This window comes from Brachycentrus maculatus, unplaced genomic scaffold, assembly GCF_059751285.1.
Source record: "Brachycentrus maculatus isolate JH-2025_06_01 unplaced genomic scaffold, ASM5975128v1 h1tg000513l, whole genome shotgun sequence".
Lineage (NCBI taxonomy): Eukaryota > Metazoa > Arthropoda > Insecta > Trichoptera > Brachycentridae > Brachycentrus > Brachycentrus maculatus.
Window position 1 is genome coordinate 896,377 of NW_028281259.1, and position 26,124 is coordinate 922,500.

The 26,124-nt window shown below is 32.7% G+C and overlaps 1 protein-coding gene across 1 annotated transcript in view; it reads right to left on the bottom strand.

Annotated features, from left to right (window-relative positions):
* Positions 1-18,365: 18,365 nt before the first annotated feature.
* Positions 18,366-26,124, bottom strand: part of LOC148301846 (DC-STAMP domain-containing protein 2-like) — a 27,441-nt gene continuing 19,682 nt past the window's right edge. Inside the window, exons 13-14 of the mRNA XM_088272660.1 lie at positions 24,004-24,075; positions 18,366-18,420 (exon numbers count right to left, since the gene is read on the bottom strand). Coding sequence (XP_088128786.1) covers positions 18,366-18,420; positions 24,004-24,075 — 127 coding nt within the window. The remainder of the gene's footprint in view (positions 18,421-24,003; positions 24,076-26,124) is intronic.

The window sequence follows — 26,124 nt, forward strand, 5'->3', positions numbered from 1 at the left end:
GAGCAATTAAAAGCCTATCAGAGAATGCTAAACTAGAAGGAATGCGATCTCTTAGTGGAATTTGCGCCAAAACGACAAGTGGTAGATGTTCAAATGGTAAAAGTTATAGACATTTTTTTAAAATATATAATGGCGTTACATATAGAATATATTGATTTTGCCAATGTTAAGTAAATTTAATAATATTTCTCAATTATAAAATATGATAGACTTATAAATTAATTCCGTTTAATTTTTAAAAATAACTAAAAGCTTGAAGATAATTGAGTTCCTGTTCATTAAGTGGATATAAAAACGCGCGGAATCAAATTCAATTTTGTGTAAAAATTTCATAGCATCCGAGAGTAAATTGAGAATTTTTGAGATTTCGAACACAGTATCATTAACATTTTAGTATTATTTTTTGACATCTCATCAAAGATGAAGAAGAATATGGAAGTCTGGGCATTTACGGGGCTGACGACCGTCAAAGGCTGGTTTAAGTGATCACTTTACACTCGTGTAACATTCACCAATTCTACCCATTATTGACAACCACACTACTCAAATTCTTGGAAGTTCTATATATATGAACCAATTTAGAAACTTTGTTCTTGAATCACTAGAACTTCACTAGAGACATCTATTGGTGAGATGTAAAGAAGCTTTTTTATTAAGCAGGAACTCTTATATTAGTATGTGAATATATCCCGTAAATGCCCAGACTTCCATATTCTTCTTCATCTTTGATGAGATGTCAAAAAATAATATGAAAATAACTCCTGTAATTGGAGATAATCCAGATTTTGTGAACAAGTATTTGGACACACTCGAAATGTTGTAAACATTTTAGTAATTCACATTATAAATTACCAGTTTTTAATAGATTCATTCTTTTTATTTTAACTTTGTAGCTGAGATGATGAAAAAAAAACAAAACGGGTTTTATGACTCTCGACTCTTCTGCGACGATTTTCAAAGTGGCTTCTGCAAGGGTCATTAAGATTTAGTTGTTCAACATCGACCCACGATTTCACAGGTTGATCAAAAAATGCATTCACAATTCATACATTTTGAGCCTGTCCAAACCTTCGTCTTCCTGGTAGACTTTTGTGGTCAGCTCTCCTAGTCCTCAGGTTGTAGGTCCTTCTATCATGGACAACGTCACCTAGGCCATGCCTTCGAACCATGTTATCCATGCAGCTTCTATGAATTCCTTGGTCTACCTCTAGATGTCTTTCGAGGAAGATCCACGGCGATTGCCTGGTTCACAATATGATCAGGTTCTCTACGTCCTATGTGGCCATACCACCTCCAATTGCCTTTCCTCTACCTTACTATTGATGCCTGTTACAGCCAGGCTCCCAGGAATGCATGGGCTCTGTATTTTGTCTCTATGGGACACTCCAGCTGACCATCTGAGCATTCGCATTTCAGCAGTTTCTAGTTGCTTAGAGTAGGTGTTCCAGCATCTCTTTATGCGTCTTTATGGATCTTTATTCATTACATAAAAAGAATTCGCAAATATGAATCAGAAATGCCTTCTTAGTACAGGAAAATCCTTGACATTAAAATTGTTATTAAAATGAATATCGTATTGGTCAATCACTTCTTCAATGAGATATATAATGAGAATTTTAAATGGAGTATATATGTATATGTATATATATATAAATAAATATATATATTTATATATATATATATATATATATATATATATATATATATATATATATATATATATATATATATATATATATATATATATATATACATATATATATATATATATATATATATAAATATATATATATATATATATATATGTATATATATATATATATATATATATATATATATATATATATATATATATATATACATATATATATATATATATATATATATATATATATATATATATATATATATATATATATATATATGTAATAAAATAACTAGGTACCTACCTATAAATTTTATTAAGTACTTACAAATAGTACCTACATAAAACAGTTCTACTACCAGATGTCGCATGCGTCGCACAGAATTAAAAAAAAGACTTCCGATAGAACAAATATAATATTCTGAACTGTCAGAATCAGATAGATAGATATAAAAATTATTATAAAGATAAATTAAGAATAAACTTTAATTATAAACTTTAATTACAAAGCAACACATTGTTTATTTTATTATTATACACCCACTTTACATATACATATATACTTCTATATGTATACATATGTAGAAGCTTGGAATTTACAGGGCTTTTGACCGTCATAGACTGGTGATCACTTTAGACACGTGTAACATTCACAAATTCTACTATGATTGACAACCACACTATTCAAATTATTGGATATATTGAATAGACTCGAAACACAGTTCTCGAATTCACAGCTTATAATTTATTAAGCAAGTGTGTACACGTGGACCAGTACCCTATGTACCGTTGGGTGCTGATAAGGGTAAGAATGAAAGAAACTTTCCATAATTCTGCGATGTATTGTTCTTCCAATGTTTCTAATGGAAAGCTAAAATGATTTTTTAGTCACCCTGTACAGATTAAATGTCGCTCACTCCTTTCAAGAACGTCACAAATCAAAAATTGTCAATTTTCAGTTGTGCATGTTTTCGGAATGCCCAGAAAATGTACTATATCCCACCAAAAGCAGCATATTTTTAACTTAATATTTACCCGCTACAGGGCAGAAAGTGTTGTTTTTGCATTTTGAAGAAAAGGTATTGTTTAATTATTTTTTTAAATATACTAAATATATTTCAAATGGATAAAAAACGTTCAGGTTTTACCTAAAAAGATCTGCTGCACAGTGAAAAGGTCAATAAGTGGCTTGATATTTAATTTTAAAACATTGTATTGTATATTTAAACTTTAAACGTTCTCCTGAAAAATCAAGTTTTTTGATTTATGACGTTCTTGAAAGGAGTGAGCGATGTGTAATCTTCTCTGCTATTTGATCATTAGGAGTGGATAATATTTGGTATTCGCAACTTGTGTCCGACCAAACTACCTTTGATTGACCTTCGAATTTTTGTAAACAACAAAAAATCTTTATATACGTAATAATCGTAAATTTGCCATTATTATTTCATTCTCCGTGAACAAAATGAAATGCTCAGATGGGACTGGAGTTGTATAATGTACCAATAATGATGCGGACTGTCGGCATGAAGCCCGAAGAGGAAGGTAAAACGAAAGATCGTGGAAGATTTCGTTTTGTGGCGAATGATTTGCGTGCAATTTTTCACATAGTTGAAATAGTCACGTTTTGGCAATATCTCTCCATTTTCAATTTGCAATTTATATGGAGAATACCACTATTTCCTAAATATGGTGATATTTACTACTACTACTACTATCACGCAATTTTCCCACAGGGGTAGGCAGAGAGGATAGAACGCCACACTCCTCAGTCCTGACATACACTCCTTGCCTCTTTTACATCCGTACATCTAGTAATACATGCCCTCCGACTATACTCATATTTTAGCATTTGAATAATATTCAATTATTTAAATAATAATAAATAAATGTAAATTAATTTAAAAATTAACATGTTCAATTCCAGGCAAGAAGAATTCAGAAGGTGTGTTGAGATGGTTTGGACATGTAGAACGAATGAGTGAGGAAAGAACGGTAAAACCAATTTATCAGGTGAATGTTAGTGGGAAAAGAAGCAAAGGAAGACCGAGAAAAACATGGCACGATCAGGTATGCCAAATACTTGAAAGTGGTCAGGTTAGGAGTCGTAACAATCGGCGGGTATGTATGAGGAGATGCATGAACGTGGAAGAGGTGAAGAATGTTTGCAAGGACAGAGTGGTGTGGCGCTCTATTCTCTCTGCCTACCCCTTCGGGGAAGCGGCGTGATGATTAGTTAGTTAGTTAGTTAAATTCCAGACATAGGACGCAGAGAACCTGATCATGTTGTGAACCAGACAATCGCCATGGATCTTCCTCGAAAGACATCTAGAGGAAGACCAAATAATTTATGGATGCTGCAGAAAGATAACATGGTTCTAAGGCACGACCTGGGTGACGTTGTCCATGAAAGAAGGTCTTACAACCTGAGGATGAGGAGAGCTGATCCCAACAGTCAACAAAGACGATAAGTTGGTATGGAGTCAGGAAGAAGAATATCCCATTTTTCATGGAAATACAATAGAAATTGCATGGGCACATAGGATGCAGAGAACCTGATCAAATTGTGAAGGCAATCGCCATTAATCTAGAAGAAGACCAAGAATTCATGGATGCTGCAGAAAGAAAATAAGATACGAAGACTTGACTTGAAGTGACGTTTTCCATGACAGAAGGTCCTACACCCTGAGGACGAGGAGAGCTGACCCCAGCAGTCTACAAAGATGATATGTTGGGATGGAGCCTGAGAGAAGAAAAAGATTGAATTCAAGACAGGACGTCATGCTATCCGTTCGGCATTTTCTTGGAATTCAAGATGGATTTTTTTATAACATGACGTAGAGAGTTTTGATGTTGTGATGAGCAATGCAATTATGTAACCTGGAGTCGTATTCATATATGATTTTAAGGGTAAACCATGGATGAACATGATAGAAGACAGTAGAAAGCAGATAAGTGAAGATGATAGGATGTCTTCTACTAAAATGATAGAAGACAGTAGAAAGCAGATAAGTAAAGATGATAGGGTGTCTTCTACTACTACTACTACTACCAGGTAGGCAGAGAGGATGAAACGCCACATTCTTCTGTCCTGACATACGCTCCTCTTTTATCTTTTGAGATGCTCTCTCTTTATCTCTGTGTCTGTCTGTCTGTCTCTCGCACTAATTTTTTTCTTCCTCTTTTTCTGCATGGTGTAGGCAGGCTTTGTGGCCTGTTTTTAAGAGGGATTAGCTTCCTGCGATGTCGATACCCAGCTGTCAATCCACCTCTTTGGTGATGTGCCCGGGAGTCGTCTACCTTGAGGTTTATGTCCGGATGGTACCATTCTCCTCATATGCGCATACCATTGTCTCCTTAGTTGCCTTCCCCACCTAACGACATCTTCCATCTCGCATATTTCCCTTATCCTGGTGTTCTTTATTCAATCTCGTAGACTCTTGCCAGATATGCTCCATAGAGTCTTCATTTCTGACACTCTTAGCGCGTTTTTATTGCCTCTTAATCTCTCTTATTCGTAATTTTTTAAGTAGTTTCACTTCTATCACATGCACATCAGTATTTCTATCAGCATCTGTTTTTTAAACTACAACCGCATTCCGTTGATATATGCTCGCAACGATTACATTGTTATGTTATAATTTTTAAAAATATATGGAGTCACATTTTGCAATGCCTTACTCTAGATCTAATTATCCTATAATAATAATGAAGTTGCAATTTCCTGTATAATTTTAAAATTGTGTATCATGCCAACACTTTTTTGTGTTTGGTTGATAATTACAAACAGTCCATCTCTCTCGAGATAATGCCTTTTGTTCAAAAGCATCCGAGCATGCTTAGCGCCAGCTCGGATGACAAGAATGTCGATTGTCTTGTACTTAAAGGTGAAATTATAATTTATTAAGTCGAAGTTTTATATTATCTTTTGATATGTCAACGTAGATTTTTTTTTATTTTTTTTTTTTAATTTATAATTTTTTTAATCAAAGGTACATTGTATGGCAAAATAATCAACATAGTTACATATTTATATATTTTTTTTTACGTGCTACCTCACTAAGAGAGCAGATTGCTCGTGTTTAGAGAGGGAGTTCGCTTACAGGGTTTGTACATATAAATAAGAAGTAAAAATAAACTTACAGGGTTTGTACATATAAATAAGAAGTAAAAATAAACTTACAGGGTTTGTACATATAAATAAGAAGTAAAAATAAACTTACAGGGTTTGTACATATAAATAAGAAGTAAAAATAAACTTACAGGGTTTGTACATATAAATAAGAAGTAAAAATAAACTTACAGGGTTTGTACATATAAATAAGAAGTAAAAATAAGAAGTAATAAATGGTAATCAAACGAGAGTTTGCCTTATATGTTTTTGTAAATCATTTTTGAAAATTGAATATATTTTTTATTCTTGCAGGTAGTTTATTAAAATGTTTTTTATTCCTATAAAAGATTAGTGGTTTTGAGCTGCACTAGTATTATATTTTGGGGTCTTTAAGTTATTTTGTGATCTTGTATTTCTAAAATTATGTGTCAATAATGTTTCCCTTTCTTTAAATATTTGTAAAATTGATGCTCTTTTAAAAATCGATTCTACAGTAGGTGCGCTAAATTCTTGGAAAATCGAGTTTGATGGATAGATCCTAGGCTTTTTTAAGATAATTTTTACAATACATTTTTGTGTTATTAATAACATGAAGATGAAGATAAATAATAAGAAGAAGAAGAATATGGAAGACTGGGCATTTACCGGGCTTACGACCGTCATAAGCCAGTTTGAGTTATCAGTTACACACGTGTAACATTCACCAATTCTTAAATTTAAAAAAAAGATTTTTTGAGTCTAGTAAGTTGTATTTCATTAACATTATGAAACACAGTTTTTTTGAGTCTACTAAGTTATATTTTGTCCGCCTCTGGATACAATTCTGGAGGTCCCACGTTTGATTCCCAGGGGGGGTCAAATAAATAAAAATGATTTTTTCACTGTAATATTTATTCAATATTACCCTGGACTGATACCTGAAGCGGAGGGCTGATCACCTTTCCTTCATGTGTTAACGATCAAGATAACACTGCGTTTATATGGAGCAGTGCCCTATGCACCATTGGGGTGCGTATAAGGGTTTTTATTATTATTATTATTATTATTAAGTTGTATTTTATGAACAAAAACACGTGAAAATTTCAAATTGTTACAATTGTTTCACCTATTTATGGCATTTTCAAACAAATGACATTCGTTTGTCATTCTAACCACGGGCCCACAACCCAATAACTTAATATTGCATCAATTCGCTGCAGTTCCCAGTGCACCATTGTGTGCGAACGAGCGTAGGAAGAAGCATGTTCGTCTTAAAATAAGATGTAGGTAAACGAAATTTATTTTTATTTTTTATTGAGGAAAACAGTTTAAAAATGAAGTCATCGAATCAAAATTCAGGACATAAAATTGAACATTAAACTCCTGCGTAAATTAAACATGTAGGAATATGTGATGATCCGTTACTAAATATATTTGTAAGAGAACTGATGAAACTTAACTTAATTTTTAATTTGGGGTAGTTTTTTTGCTTTTTGAAGAAAAGGTATTATTTAAGTATTTTTTATAAATACACTAAATATTTTTCAAATGGAGAAAAAACCTTCAGGTTTTACCTAAAAAGATCTGTTGCACAGTAAAAAGTTCAATGAGTGGCTTGATATTTATTTTTAATACATTGTATTATATTTTTAAACTTTAAAAACGTTCTCCTGAAAAATCAATTTTTTTTTATATAAGTATGACGTTGTTGAAATGAGTGAGCCATAATTCCCAAAAACAAACATAAAAATAAATAAAATTAACCATCACATCATCAGCAAGGGTAGGCGGAGGGAATAAAATTCCACACTACTCTGTCTTTGCAAACATTCTTAGCCTCTTCCACATTCATGCATCATCTCGCCGATTATTTCGACTCTTGGTACGACCGCTTTCAAGTACTTGACATACCTGATGGTGCAAAGTTTTTCTTGGTCTCTCTCTACCCCTATCACCAACTACATTTACCTCATTAATTTGTTTTGTAGTTTTTTCCTCGCTCATTCGTTCCACATGCCCAAACCATCTTAACACACCTTTCTTAGTTTGCTGGATAGTGGTAATATCAGCCTTGCACCCTTTCCTTATATCACCATTGGAACATCTACCATACATGGTCTTGCCGCACTGAGAGATGGCATCCCGACTGCATCCAGTCTACTCTCATCCTTCTTTTACCAACTCCATGCGTCACTTCCATATTCAATACAGATGTTTTTTTTTGGCGCGTTTTTTAGAAAATGTCAAAGGACATTCTTACCAAATTTTAATTATATTTTATTTATCTTCTCATTGATATTAAAATAAATGCCACAGGACCTATAAAAATCTAGCCATTTTTAAAAATGTTTCCTTATTTTCGAACAATTTGAATATTTTCGCTATTATCGAAACAAATAGAAATAATCTTCGAAATCCTGCATTTTAACAAAGGGTAAACAGACGTATTGTTGACACCTACCAGTTATTGACACTATCTACAGATTTAAAAAAAAGTTCACATAGTTTGATGATGACCGTTCTGGTCGTAGATTTGTAGATTGTAGATTTTTACCCCTTTGCCTTTACACTACCAACTTATCAAAGTTAGTTTGACCAAAAGAGGTGTGTGTTAGGTTTTGTTCGATGTGTTTGGGATCTGTTGTATGCACGTTACCATAAAGTGTGCCAATTGTGATTTCTGTGCTTTGCTGGGAGGTGCTTTCTTGCGTTATGTGAGAGTGATCCTTGAATGCATGTGTAAGGATTGTTTTAGCGTATAGTTGTTTGACTGTCCAGAGGTGTAGTTTGTTGAATATTTCCTCTGTGGGAGTTCATGGATCGGAACATGGAGTACTGTTTTCATTACTGATTTTTGGGCAGCAATAACCTTATCTCTTGATTCCTCACAATGTCAAACCACCGCACGCCTAAAATACTAAAAATACGGCTGCTCTGGACTTTCAAAGTGCCATGTTTCACAGCCGTATAAGAGAACAGGAGCAATGCAGGCATTGTATAGGTGGCATTTGGTCTTCACCGAGTATAGATCCTATCTCCAGACAGCCTTCATACTGTGATTGAGTACGGTTTTCATTGCTGATCACCCCAACCAATAATCCCGTACTGTAGAATAAGCTAAAATAAAGCATAATATTTTTCTTCTTTTTATTTTTATAGATCCTCAGGACCTGTCGCTCTTGAGATGTTGACTGCCAGTTATCTCTCCATCCTTTTAGAGATCTGCCTGGGGGTCTGCGTCCTTCAAGGTTTCCTTGAAAGGCGAAGTCTGTCTTCTGACATTCTGTTTACATGGTCATTCCAGTATCCCCACCTCACGATATCTTCCGTCTTACACATGCTCCGGATATCAGCGTTCCTTACGCGGTCTCGCAACGTGTTTCTGGTTATGGATTGGAGTGTTTTCATCTCACAGATTCGAAGTCGAGATTTTGTTCTAGAAGTATCAAATTAGCATCAATCAAGCCTAGTCAACTTTTACCAATTATTTTGTATTTTGAAAAAACATGTACGTGTTGTTCTAAAGGTATTTTTAGATAATTGAATGTTTCTTCTTTTCTGGGATGTTTTCCGCAGATACTTTGTGGCACATTTTATAATCATCATCATCACATCAGCCCGTTGAGGTCCACTGCTGGACAAAGGCCTCCCCCTTCCGCCTCCACTTCTCCCGATCCTGCGCTGTCCCTATCCACTGTCTTCCAGCAAACTTCCTGATGTCATCCACCCATCTCATCGGTGGACGTCCTTGAGGCCTCTGGTTCCTCGGTCTCCACACCAGAACGCGTTTCTTCCATCTATCGCCATTCTGGCTATGTGACCGGGCCATTTCCACTTCAGCCAAGCAATTCGCTCTACCACGTCACAGACCTGTGTCTGGCGTCGGATCCATTTTATAACATCTTTTAATTTTTTTTTTTATCACTATTTTTATTAATACAATCTACCGGTTTCGACGATACCTTGCCATCATCAGGGTTTATTTTAAATCAAAAACATTAAAATCATTAAAATACTCTGACCAAAAACTTCCACACTTTTTTTGTGTGGATTTTTTTGGTGAGAGTATTTTAATGTTTGTGATTTAAAATAAACCCTGATGGTGACAAGGTATTATCGAAACCAGTGGTACGTCAAATTGTTTTAATAAAAAAGTGGTAAAATCAAAGTTCATTTATTTTATTTGATTTTTTTTGTATTTTTAGTATATTATTATTAATATGCAGTATTGCCAACCTGCCCATTTAACTTCGTTTGCAAACACGGTAATTTATTTGAATAAAATCCGCGAATATTAAAAACCTGTCGTAATTTGATAGAACGATAATATGGCGAATCGTAGTGGTGTCGATATTAGGACAGAATTATGAAACCGATTACTGCACATCCCGTAATGGGGTATTTGATACATAAACCGAATCAATAAGACGATTTCTTCACGACCATTCGTTACTTAATTCGGATCTAGGATTCGATCATTCGACGCTAATCTCCCCACAAATTTGGTTGGCAATTTTTATTGCAGCCGCCTTTAAATGTTTGGCCTTGTACCGAAATGACTATACGATGTATAAATTGTAGACAAGTATAATCTTATTTTTTTTTAGTTTTATTGTATTTCATTTAATAATAAAACAACAATGTAACTTTATACACTTGCATTTTATATTTTGTCCGCCTCTGTAGTGTAATGGTCAGCACGCTCGGCTACCGTTCTGGAGGTCACGGGTTCGATTCCCAAGGAGGGTAAACTAAATATAAGTGATTTTTTCACTGTAATATTTATTCAATATTCCCTGGACTGGTAACAGAAGCGAAGGGTTGATCACCTTACCTTCATGTGTAAACGATCAAGATAACACTGCGTTTATATGACGCAGTGCCCTATGCACCATTTGGGTGCGGATAAGGGTTTTATTATTATTATTTTATATTTTACTTGACAGTGAGAGGAATTTGTTTTATTATATGAAAAAGGTGTTCCACCAAGAAATGTCAGTACAAATACTCCTGAGTACTACTACTACTACCATCATGCCGTTTCTCCACAGGGGTAGGAAGAGAGGATGAAACGCCACACTCTTCTGTCTTGACATACACTCCTCGCCTCCTTCACATCCATACATCTAGTCATGCATGCCCTTCGATTACGCAGACTTTTGACACCGCCAGATTTTAGGTTCTAAATGATCTGATCGTGGCAAGTCTTTTTCGGTCGTCCTTGTTCTGTTTTCCCTCTCACATTCGCCATATATATTTTCTTAGCCATTCTCGCTATCCATTCGCTCCATATGTCTATACTGCCGTAAAGAACTCGTCCTAATCTTTTCAATTATTCCTCGTTTAGCCTTACATTCCTTATATAAACATACATATATATATATATATATATATATATATATATATATATATATATATATATATATATATATATATATATATATATATATATATATATATATATATATTTATATTTATATATATATACATACATATATATATATATATATATATATATATATATATATATATATATATATATATATATATATACATATGTATATATATATATAAATATATATATATAATAATCCCTTTCCGCACCCCAATGGTGCATAGGGCACTGCTTCATATAAAGGCAATGTTATCTCGATCGATTACACATGAAGGAAAGGTGATCAGCCCTCCACTTCAGGTACCAGTCCAGTGTAATATTGAATAAATATTAGAGTGAAAAAATCACTTATATTTATTAAACCCCCCTGGGAATCGAGCCCGGGACCTCCAGAACGGTAGGCGAGCATGCTGACCATTACACTACGGAGGCGGATATATATATATATATATATATATATATATATATATATATATATATATATATATATATATATATATATATATATATATATATATATATATATATATATATATAAATATGGTATGTCAAATACTTGAAAGCGGCCGGGTCAGGAGTCGTAATAATCGTCGGGTATGTATGAGGAGATGCATGAATGTAGAAGAGGCAAAGAATGTTTGCAAAGACAGAGTGGTGTGGCGTTCGATTCTCTCTGCCTACCCCTGCGGGGAAGCGGCGTGATGGTTAGTTAGTTAGTTAGTTTTTTATAAATATATATATATATATATATACATATTGCGAATATCATTGGATCTGAAATTCACCTACAATTTTTATAAATTAAACAAGTTTTTTTGAAAACGTGTTTGTCAATGATCATTTGCGAATGTGTTGGCAAAAAAACACCTGCAAGACATTTGTTTGATTGCTTTTTTTTTCAATTAAAATGTATTGATAATAAAATTTTAAATGTCCTCATTTTATGTATATGTATGTACCTATATATTTTCTTCATTGTCAGCCTTCTCTCTACTGCTGGATTTTCTAATCTTCTATCTGCTGGATCTTCTAATCTTCTATCTTCTAATTCCTCCCAGATTACTCTCGTTTGTGGTTTTTCGATCCACTAGCTACCCGCGACGGGGACAATGTCATCGGTCATCTTTGGCTTCTTCTTTCTGATCATTATGGCTATCTTCACTTTTGATGCTGCAGCTCGGAACAGAGATTTGGTGCTTCTGCCAAACCATTGTAGTAGGTTTTTCAGCCATCGTGTCCTTGGGCGTCCTTGAGTTCTTCGCCTCTCAATCTTTCCTTGTATGATTAGGTGTTGAAGAGGATATTTTTAATTTCTCATGACGTGTCCTAAGTACATCATCGCACTCTGATTTATGGTTGGGTTCATCTTTTCCATTGCTGGCCTATTCCTCTGTTCATGTCCTATGGTTTCCACCTTTTCTAGCTGTTTGTTCTCCACTGCTTGATATAGGCCTCTTCTGCATCCTTCCATGTCGGTTGCTGCTTGCAGACAGTTTCTACCTCCCACAGCGACTCTGTCGTCGGACCATCTCTTTTGGGACTGGCCTCTTTCTCTCTTCATGTGTCATGGTCTCCACCTTCTTCTTCTCTTTCTTCTTCATGAGCCTTCTGTCCTCCGCTGTTGGATATAGGCCTCTTCCCCTTTTTTCCATTTCCTCCAGTCTGTGCTGCTTGCAGCCAGTTTCTACCCCCCACAGCGACTATGTCGTCGGAACATCTCTTTCGAGACTAGCCTGTTCCTTTTTTCATGCATCTGTAGGTCCCGTATGTGTAAATCTATATATATACAAACACGCACACATTTGTTCACTTGTACTTGTATCGTATACAATGAATCCCTGGAACAGGTGCAAGAATTTTTATATCTAGGAAGCATGTTCACAAGGGATGGAAAAGTGGATAAGGATATTGAGAGAAGAGTGAATGCAGGGAATAGAATAAATGGTGCTTCGAACATAGTAATTGCAAATAAAAATATGTCCATGGAAGCCAAGCTGGCGGTTTCCAACGGCGTGCTGGTACCGACACTAATGTATGGAAGCGAAACATGGAACTTGCAAACTTGCAAAGGAAGGATGAAAGCAGAGTGAACGCTGTTGAAATGCGCCCCCTTAGACGAATGTATGGAAAATCATTGTATGACATAATTAAAAACGAAGATTTAAGAAAGGAATGTAAGGCTGAACGAGGAATAATTGAAAAGATTAGGAAGAGTTCTTTACGGTGGTATGGACATGCGAAGCGAATGGATAACGAGAGAATGACTAAGAAGATATATGTGGCTTATGTGAGAGGGAAAACAGAACGAGGACGACCGAAAAAGACTTGGCACGATCAGATCTATATATATATATATATATATATTTTATTTTATTTTTATTTTATTTTATTTTATTGGAAGGAAGAACAACAGTTACAATATATGATACATACAGAATACAAAAAATAAAATCATGAGTACCAATCATAGTTCTTCACAACTATACATAAGAGAGGTCTATATAAAGGAAGAGACATGAGACAAGGATGGGATAAAGAGAAAAGGAGATGGCAGTGATAGGAAAAGAAGAAAATATATATATATATATATATATATATATATATATATATATATATATATATATATATATATATATATATATATATATATATATATATATATATATATATATATATATATATATATATATATATATATATATATATATATATATATATATATATATATATATATATATATATATAAATAAACATATATATATGCTACTACTACTACTACATATTTCTTAAAATTCATTGTGAAACGTGTTTCAATGCATTCCGCGTCATTTTCCCTGTGTTGGAAAATAATACAGAATGCATTAAAACGTGCAACAGTAGATTTTAAGAAATAGTCATATTTTTTGTATTCACAGATTTTGCTTTCAAAATTGAATACCGATTTTAAAGAGTCTACTAAATTGTATTTTAATACCATATCACAAAGTTAACAATGCTTTTATATATAAAATATTTTCTCTGTAATTCCACCCCAGGCCTCGATGAGTCTCACTCTAACTTCTTCTTCTTTTTCCATTATCGTCAATCTTTCCCTCTCTTCGTTTTGTTTTACCTTCACAAATATCTAAAAGGTTTCAGGACCCTTGCATATGCCAAAGTGCAGATAAATTATCGCCGGGTTCAGACATGTTTAAGACCTTTAAATCAAGTATCCACTGTAGTGTGTAAAATACAGGTCATCGAAAAATAATGCCAACATTTTAAACAACCGTTTAAAAAATACTCTTAAAGATAATTCAATGATTTTGATCTTCAAATGTTTAGTAAATGATAATTTTTTTAAATAATTTTAGTGTATTTTTTTGGCGTCTTAAATTGTATGAAGAAGAATATAAAAGTCTTGTTATTTACGGGGCTCACGACGGTCAAAGGATAGTTTAAGTGATCACTTTACACATATGTTTAAATTAAGTGTAAATGATAGTTTACCTTATATTGGTATAATATAAGCTACTTAAAGATACGAAGTTTTAAAAAATATTTTTAAAAAAAAATGCAACATTCACCAATTCTACCCATGATTGACAACCACACTGCTCAAATTCTTGGAACTTCTTTATATATATTTTTCAAATTCGAAACATTGCTTGAATTGACTAGAATTTCACTAGAGACATCTATGGTGAGATGAAAAATTTTTATTTTTTGAGCAGAAACTCTTTCATTTGCCCAGACTCTTTATTCTTCTTCATCTATGTTGAGATGTCAAAAAACATTTAATAAAACTCCTATAATTGGGATAATTTAGATTTGTGAACAAGTATTTAGACACACTCAATTATGAGAAGAATTTCACTAGAGACATCTATGGTGATGTGAGCTTTTTATTGAGCAGAAACCCTTTGTTTTGTATGTGAGGTCCAAATCCTGGATTATTTTGTGAAAACCTTGGCTACTACGCATTTAGTGTACGCATTGCAAAATCATGCTACCTCTTATAAAACTTACATATACCATCTAGCATTTAGTGATAAAATTGCTTAATTGACTCAAAGGATTTTTGTGTTATAGATGATTAAAATGTTGGCATTATTTTTCGATGACCCTGTATATATAAGTTATAAAGGAATACACCTAAGCGATCCGAAGGGTCGTTTGTAGGTTAAAAAACAAAGCATTTTTACATTTTATTCATCTCGTATTGACGTCAGAAAAAGACTGCATATTGTATTTCGAGGAATTTGAAATTAAATGACATTATGACGATTACAATTTTTTTTATTATTATTAATATAATTACTTTTTGCCGTGTCTATCCACGTATGCAAAAAATGATTTCGTAAATCAAGGAAGTTTTATGATATGTTATGTGGAAGAATGGAAGGAGTTCTCTCCCGAGATGTGGATGGGCCATGGTCGGAAGGATACATGATCATCCTTTGCTTGTGGACGGTAGAGAGTATTCTGAAAAAAAAAAAAGTTATGACTTTATATTTAAATTGTATTTTTCATCCTGGTATTAAAGTAAGAGCGTGTGGGCTACACAACTATATATATATATATATATATATATATATATATATATATATATATATATATATATATATATATATATATATATATATATATATATATATATATATATATATATATATATATATATATATATATATATATATATATATATATATATATATATATATATATATATATATATATATATATATATATATATATATATATATATATATATATATATATATATATATATATATATATATATATATATATATATATATATATATATATATATATATATATATATATATATATATATACATATATATATATATATAAATATATATATATATATATATATATATATATATATATATATATATATATATATATATATATATATATATATATATATATATATATATATATATATATATATATATATATATATATATATATATATATATATATATATATATATATATATATATATATATGGCAAGAAAATAAACACCAATGCAGTTAGTCATTTTTACCAAGTCAATATATTATACTTCCAAGTTTAAAATCCTTTGGAATATTTTCAGGGCAATATTAAGCTAGTAAGATATCAAATAGTCAATGATCACGTTTTTGTAAAACAATGCACTTGGTCACTTTCTCCTGTATTTTCTTGCCAATCAACAGTGACTTAAATGGCCCTCCTGAACATTTTACGTTTTGTTAGTTGGTCACTTTCTCCTAAAATCCTAAGACCTAAATCGGCCAATCAGAAAGCGGGCAAATCAGAAAGTCAAAAATTAAGATGACGTCATAATCGGTTTGTGTCTCGTGTGTTTTTTTTTAATACCGAAATAAATTTAAAAAAATGGGAAAATTCTCTAATTTACAATATTTTATCTAATTATAGACAAATATTTGAAGCACAAACGTTACCCGGAGAATTTTGCTTTTTTTTGTAAAATCGACTTACATGGATCTGGCGGATTTTGAAAGTAAGCGACACATATATGCCACGCCACTTTACCGTATGGGAATCGTCATATATCCAAGTTTTCCTTGTTCTTTCCTCACTCATTCGTTCCACATGTTCAAACCATCTCAACACACCTATCTTCATTTTATCAATACAACTTATCTAAGCCATGCAACTTTGCGATTCTCCATCATTCTGCTTCTCTGTGGGTCTGTCGTTTCAAACATTTTTCGGCTCTTCTACATTCGCGAATCTCCTCTTACATACCGCCAATTATTATATATGTATTAGATACATCGTGTTAAGATACGTGTAACTTAACACGTCTTCGTTACATTTTGACTGTAAGAATTTAAAAAACATGGTAATTTCTCGTAGTAGCTAGAGGTTGTATATAATTTGCGTTGTTATTGAACAGCTAAAGTGTATCAACCATATCTATAAACGAGGGTGTTTCAAAAATTCATCCAAGAGACCTCTTCACAAAAAATCAGAAATGAAGAATTCAGACGCAGGACAAAGGTTGAACTGAATTATTTTTAGGCTTCTCAACATAGATGAAGAAGAATATGGAAGTCTGGGTATTTACGGGGCTAACGACCGTCTTAGGCTGGTTTAAAATGGTTGAAATGGTTTCTTACAAGTTCCAAAAATGCCCAGACTTCCATATTTTTCTTCATATATGTTAATATGTCGTAAAGTAATATGCTAATTATATTTTTTTTCACATCTCTTCAAAGATTCATTCTTTTATGAGATGTCAAAAAATTATATGAAAATAACTCCTGTAAAGTTTGAACTGTATCAAATAGTAAAAAGGCTTAATTGATAAAATGAATGTGATATTTTCTAGTGTTTCTAATGTATGTGATTATAATCCAGAATTCGGACCTCACATATAAATAAACTAATTTCTGCTCAGTAAAAAAAAAAAGTCATCTCAACATAGATGAAGAAGAATATAGAAGTCTGGGCATTTACAGTGCTTACGACAGTCATAGGCTGGTTTAAGTATCTAGACTCCACAGCACTGCTTTATAACACGAAGAACATTTTCATATATTACCCTGGACCAGTATACGAAGCGCAAGATTAATCGCCTCGCCTTCATGTAAAATGCGTACAATATAACACTGCGTCAATACGATGTAGTACCCTACGCACCATTGGGTTCAGATAATATTTGATAATATTTTGAAGTCTGTACTTTCTCAGCATTTCTTCCCCATGTTATAATGGATAAATGTAAACGTTGTGTTTCACTCTCTCTCGCTGCTCGCTGATAGTGTGTGAAGGAGACGTGTGTTTACCAGTGCTTACTATTTGTTATTTTATTATAATTTTATGTTTAAGACTTTTTGTTTCTCTATTAGTTTATTCATCAGTGTATTTTTATATTAGATACTGTATATATGTATTACGTTCTGGAGGTCCCGGGTTCGATTCCCGAGGGGGGTAAAATAAATAAAAGTGATTTTTTCACTGTCATATTTATTCAATATTACCCTGGACTGGTACCTGAAGCGGAGGGCTGATCACCTTTCCTTCATGTGTAAACGATCAAGATAACACTGTGTTTATATGACGCAGTGCCCTATGCACCATTGGGGTGCGGATAAGGGTTTTATTATATTTATTATTATATATGTATTATGTTAAGGGTTTTAGCCGTTCAATAAATAAATAAATACAAATAAATGCCATTTTTAAAAACGATTCGAAACCCCCTCGTATGGCCTTACGGTGCAAGTTGAGCTGTTTCGGGTTGCGTGCTGAACCGCGCGTTGATCGTTCTAAGAACAAAGGCAACCCAATCAAATTTAATGTATGAATATTAATAAACACAGGGTTATTTACCTTCTCAAGGCAACTATAATAGAAACTGCTGAAATGCGCATGCTAAGGTGGTCAGCTGGAGTGTCCCTTAGAGACAAAATAAAGAGTTCACGCATTTCTGGAAGCCTGGCTGTAACAGGCATCAATAGTAAGGTAGAGAAAAGGCAATTGGAATGGTATGGGCACATAGGACGCAGAGAACCTGGACATATTGTAAACCAGGCGATCGCCATGGTCCTTTCTCGAAAGACATCTAAAGGGAGATCAAATAATTCTTGGATGCTGCAGAAAGATAACATGATTCGAAGCCATGGCCTAGGTGACTATATTAATAGCATATTATTTACTGATTCAAGATTAACTTTGTGGAATGACATGATGATTTTTTTAAAATTAAACACTTGAATATACCAATTAAATGAGTTTTATTTATATATACGACTAGTTTCTAAAACTTGCAGATGTTTTCATCTTCTGGTAAAAATTAAAACTTGATTTAATTTTAATAAAACTCATTAAAGTGGATCCAAGTGTAAAATTTAAAAAAAATCGATAGTAAGGTAGAGGAAAGGCAATTGGGATGGTATGAGCACAGAGAACCTGATCGTATTGAGAACCAGGTGATAGCCGTGGATCTTCCTCGAAAGACACCTAGAATAAGATCAAATAACTCGTGGATGCTGCAGAAAGATAACATGATTCGAAGCCATGACCTAGGTGACTATATCAATAGTAAGGTAGAGGAAAGGCAATTGGAGATTGTAAAGGCACATAACCTGAACATATTGTGAACCAGGCGATCGTTATGGAACTCCTTCGAAAGACATCTAGATGAAGACCGAAAAATTCATGGATGCTGCAGAAAGATAGCATGATTCGTAGGCATGGCCTAGGTGACGTTGTCCATGACAGAAGGACCTACAACCTGAGGACGAGGAGAGCTGACCCCAACAGTCTACAAAGACGATAAGTTGACATGGAGCAAAGAAGGGGAAGAGACACTGAATCCATTGAATAGTCTCATCCTGATTTGTCAATATTATAAGTATTTCAACTTGACATGAAACATCTGTGTTAAAACGAAGCAACTAAGTAAACACTTTACAAATTTCGTAACTGATTGTAAGATATATACATTAACGAGTACATTTTTCGACATCGAAGACACTAGACACAAGAAAAATATGGAAGACTTACGAACGTAAAATGCTTGGTCAAGTGATCACTCCTGTCAACATCGTCATATATCAAAAATCGACAATTTTCAGCTGTGCATGTATTCAAAATGCCCGGAAAATGTACTGTATCTCAGCAAAAGTAACATATCGCTCACTCCTTTCAAGAACGTCATAAATCAAAAAACTTGATTTTTCAGGAGATCGTTTTTAAAGTTTAAAAATATAACACAATGTATTAAAAATAAATATCAAGCCACTTATTGAACTTTTTACTGTGCAACAGATCTTTTTAGGTAAAACCTGAAGGTTTTTTTTCCGTTTGAAAAATACTTAGTATATTTATTAAAAAAAAATAAACAATACCTTTTATTCAAAATGCAAAAACAACATTTTCTGCCCTGTAGCGGGTAAATATTAAGTTAAAAATGTGCCTCTTTTGCTGGGATATAGTATATTTTCTAGGAATTCCGAAAACATGCACAGCTAAAAATTGACGATTTTTTATTTATGACGTTCTTGAAAGGAGTGAGCGATATTTTTAACTTAATATTTACCCGCTACAGGGCAGAAAGTGTTGTTTTAGCATTCTGAAGAAAAGGTATCGTTTAATTATTTTTTTTTATATATAAAATATTTTTCAAATGGAGGCAAACATTCAGGTTTTACCTAAATAGATCTGTTGCACAGTAAAAAGTTCAATAAGTGACTTGATATTTATTTTTTATACATGTTTTTATATTTTTAAACTTTATGAACGATCTCCTGAAAAATCAAGTTTTTTTTATTTATATATATGACGTTGTTGAAAGGAGTGAGCGACATGTAACATTCACCGATTCATACACACTCAAAATGTTGTAAATAAATAAACTGGTCAAATTATACTATAAAAAATGTAAATCATATTTACAAGCGTTTCTTAAGTATGTGAATACAATCCAGGATTCGGACCTAACATACAAGTGGAAAGAGTCTCCGCTTAATATAAGCTTTCCTCGTTCCAACATAGATGGCTGTTGTTAACCAGCACATGCTTTGTTGCGAGTTCGATCAATATATCTTCCTTAAACCCTTATTTTCATCAAATGTGCATAGTGCACTGTATAATATAAACAATCCGCAGCAAATGGTGTATAGGGCACTGCATCATATAAACGCAGAGTTATCTTGATCATTAACACATGAAGGAAAGGTGATCAGGCCTCTGCTTTAGACACCAGTCCAGAATGAAATTTAATAAATATTATAGTGAAAAAAAATCACTTATAAATATTAAAACCCCCCTGGGAATCGAACCCGGGACCTCTGTAACGGTCTCTAAGCGTGCTGACCATAACACATGGAGGTAGTGTTATACTTTGATAAAATATTTTCAAATATCGATTATTGCGCGGTATGATGGATAATCCTGAAAATATTCGGAGCATCGGTCTGTATGTTCCCGATAGTTACCTAAGACAGCGTCGGCATAGATAGTTTCACATTCCTATACACAGGACCAACCTGCCGATGGTTACGCCTGTAGGAAGAGCTACCGCTATGTTTAACAATATCATACTGGATATTGATCTGTTCCATGTGTCTGAAGGACCATATCGAAGCGGGATTCTTCTACATCTTTACCAAGAATCTTCTTGCTTACTTTTTAATTTTTGTTTTTAATGTTAACGCTTTAAATATTTGTATGTAATGTATATTTATTTTTTTGTATAAATTTATTTAAATTGAAAAAGCTAATACTGAATACATCTGAGTCAAACGGGAGGACTATCTTATTTAACATACTCAATCTAAAAAAGGATTGAATTAGACACGTTTTGTGTTTATAACAGCCGATAAAATTAATATTTTCATTCATCATTTTCTTTTGGAAAAATCACCTTCGAAAAAAACGTTATTTTCGTAAGTTGGCAATGAATGACGTCACAGAAAATAAACATAAACGATGAAGTTATTATAATATTGGTAACATTGCTAAATTATTGGCGGCTCTATTTGTTGATGTCTATGGTCCACCCTCCCACCCCCACCCTCCCCTCATATTTGTATAACACAAATGATAGTGTAGTGGTAAACAAACAGTCCACACTATTACAGCTATTACAGCTCTATAAACCATAGACAATAAACCATATGACGTCATAAAACGTTCGATGAAGGAAATTTGATGACGTATGCGAACGCACGTTTTTCTTTTTTTTAAATATGTAAAATTTAAACCTTCATATCTCCCTTAGTTCTCTACAGATTATAATAAGAATGCTACCGATAGTCTTGTGATTTTTCATATTAATTTATTAGCCAATAATCACACATCGTGATATTTATCCATTATGTAAGGAAATTTCTAAACTGGTTTCAAGATTCAACTATCTGTAATGTACATTGCCATCTATCGTTTATTTTTACAACTAAAACAATATTTACCGGATTTTGCTTAAAAATAAATATACACCATCCTTGCAACATTTTAAAAATAATGTCTTTCGTCAATCAAACACAGAGGTCTCTAAAATAAAAATGAAAATAAATTAGCAACTGGTAGTCTTTTAATGCCAGGTTGCTATGGCATAAATTATTCCAAATTAATTAATTATTGCAGATTATTTATGGGATGAAACTTCTTACATTTCCGACATTTCAATTCAGATGAAGAAGAATATCGTAGTCATACAGGAGAAAGTGACCAGGTGCATTTTTTACAAAAACGTGATAATTGACTATTTGATATCTTACTAGCTTAATATTACCCTGAAAAAATTCCAAAGGATTTTAAACTTGGACGTATAATATATTGACTTGGTAAAAATGACTAACTGCATTGATGATGAGCCTATGACGGTCGTCAGCCCCGTAAGTGTCCAGACTTTCATATTCTTCTTCATCTTTGATGAGATGTCAAAAAATATATAGTTCTTATACGAACATATCGTAGTCATACAGGAGAAAGTGACAAGTGCATTGACAGTGCATTGTTTTACAAAAACGTTATTGACTATTTGATATCTTACTAGCTTAATATTGCCCTGAAAACACATCCCAAAGGATTTTAAACTAGGAAGTATAATATATTGACTTGGTAAAAATGACTAACTGCATTGATGTTTATTTTCTTGCCAAGCAAAAGTGACTTAAATGGCCCTGCTGAACATTTTACGTTTTGTTAGTAGGTCACTTTCTCCTGTACGACTACGATATGGCAGTCTGGGCATTTACATTGATTATAACCTGTCATAAGCTATCTAACCAAGACTTCGTCAATATTATGGAAAGATATATATGTAGTGTTTAGTCATATTTTCTTATTTTGCTTTTACCTTATGTTTTTTTTTATATTTTTTCATTCGTTCATTTTAAATATGCTTCTGACCTTATGTTTTTCACATTTATTTCCTTTAAATATGCTTCTTGTGCCTATTTATTATACCTGTTTATTGTTTTCATATTTTGCCATGTATTAATAATAAAATAAAACCCTTATCTGCACCCCAATGGTGCATAGGGCACTGTATCGTATAAACGCAGTGTTATCTTGATCGTTTACACATGAAAGAAAGGTGATCAGCCCTCCGCTCCAGATACCAGTCCATGGTAATATTGAATAAATATTACAGTGAAAAAATCACTTGTATTTATTTTACCCCCCTTGGGAATCGAACCCGGGACCTCCAGAACGGTAGCCGAGCGTGCTGTCCATTACACTACGATATATAAAGGACTAATATATATGTATAAATATATATATATATATATATATATATATATATATATATATATATATATATATATATATATATATATATATATATATATATATATAAATAAATATATATATATATATATAATATATATATATATATATATATATATATATATATATATATATATATATATATATATATATATATATATATATATATATATATATACATATATATATTAGTTTTGGTTATTTAAAAAAATCCTTTCGTAACTTTATTATTTGTGTTCCAGTCTTGTTAACCTTAATCCCATGTCCCAAAATGAGAAATAGAAATTACTCATCGGGAATATCATATGTATATATGACTTATGTATGTAATATGTTTTGAAAAATAAATAAATAAATAAAATTATAATCTCATGAAATGTCTAAAAAAAATAACTCCTAAGTGGACAGACCCAGATTTGCGAACAAAAATCTGGACACACGAAATATTACAAATATATTTTTATTTTAAATCAGTGTTTTACTCCGTGAATACCACTATTTCTTCTATAAGTACAACATTAATTAAAAATGGATCGATACTACCACAATCTGTCTGATCAATTAATGAAAATATATTTTAAATTTATATTATTAAAAAAAAACAATAAAACTTGCCATTTTCCTTGTTCGTCCTTGTCACCTGATTAGCTTTGTTGAGATTCGATTCGTCATCTGAAGAGTCTCTGAAATACGACAATACACCTCGAAACCTTTGATTACAAGTAAATACATTATTTTTAGACATCTCAACATGGATGAAGAAGAATATGGAAGTCTGGGCATTTACGGGGCTTACGACTGTCATAGCTCGGTTTAAGTGATCGCTTTACACACGTGTATCATACACCAATTCTACCCATTATTGACAACCACACTACTCAAGTTCTTGGAAGTTCTATATATATATATACAGTATCTACTCAATGAATTAGGGCCACCCATTATTTTTATGAATACTCTGAAATCCTTTGGATTATTATATTTATTTTACATAAATACTTTAAGTTTTCTATTGACATCTAATATCATGTATATTACCTTCAATAATATGTAAAATATACCTGGATTATTTAAGCCTTTACAAAATTTTAAACCCTTTTTCTGAGAAAGGTCCCTAATTAGCCCAGGTAGACAGATAGTTGAAAGTTCAAAAAATAGTCCTATCTCATTTATTAGTGAAGTTTCTTGAGTTCTGGTTGTTGTTTTGTTTAGAGAGGTTATATAGTTATCGTGTCTTGTGAAAAAAAAAAAATTTTTAATTTTAGTTCGTAAAGTATAAAAAAAATTTGTAAACACAAGTGTTTTTTTTGAAAAGGACAAAATGGGAAAAAGTAAAGACATTTCTGAGGAAAAAAAGTCTAGTGTTATAGTGCTACTGAAATTAGGAATACTATCTAATAGAGAAATTTCAAAAAAAGAAAACGTTTCTCGTCAAACAGTGGACAGAATTTCAAAATCAATAAAAAATCAGTCACCCGCCACCAGCAATCGGCGAAAGAACTGTCGTAGGATTAGAAAAACAACACCGAGGACTGATCGAAAAATCTTTCAAAGTGCCTTAGAAAACCGTAGTGCATCAGCAAAAACATTAAAAATAAAATTGGAAGAAGAGGGTATAAATATATCGGTATCAACACTGAGGCGACGTCTTTACGAAGTAAATCTGAAATGCAGGCGCCCTGTAAAAGTACCAAAATTGACACCACGAATGAAAGCGGATCGATTAAAATGGGCCAGGCTACATCGAAATTACTCGGTAGATGATTGGAAAAAGGTATTTATTTAAATTGAATTTTCAACATATCATTTTAGTAAATAAACTTATATATTTGAATTAAACTTAAATTTTCATTATTTTTCAGGTCATCTTTAGTGATGAGTGCCGGTTAGAAGCCGTGACAGAGAGCCGTCGATTCGTCAGGAAAACACCAATGGAACGTTACAATGAGGCCTGTGCGGTAAAAGTTATCAAACACCCCCCTGCAACAATGATATGGTCATGTATTATTAACAATTTACCTGGGCCGTTGTTTTTCGTGGAAGGAACAATGAACCAAAATTCCTATAATCAGGTCCTCGAACGAATTTCATTGCCCTTCTACCATACACTCGACCCAACAGAAGGTCCATACACCTTGCAGGATGGGGCACCTTGCCACCGGGCTAAATCAATAATAAAAATTTTGTCTAACAAAAATCTGCCTTTGCTCCCCTGGCCTGGAAATTCTCCGGACCTTAATCTTATAGAAAACGTATGGAGCATGTTAAAAAATAAGGTATACTCATTTCCAAATCCGACAGTAGACTGTCTAAAAAAAAATATTCAAAAAATTTGATCAGAAGACGAAGAAATAAAAAACATGATAAAACAGTGCATTTTAAGTATGCCAAAAAGAATTGAGGCAGTTATTTCTGCCAAAGATGGAAATACTAAATACTAACTATATTTATATGAAAATATATGCATAATTTAAGCGTAATAAAGTGTTCATGTGTAAATAAAATTCAATGTTGTTTTATTCAAGGTTTTCTCTGAGTTATTCCTGTTTGAATTGAGAAATTGCGCGAAATTCTGCGTGGCCCTAATTCATTGAGTAGATACTGTATATATATATGAATTAATTTTGAAACATTGTTCTTGAATCACTAGAACTTTTGACATCTTTTGGTGAGATGAAATATTATATATACTTAAGTGAAAATGATTCCAGATAATCCAGATTTGCGAACAA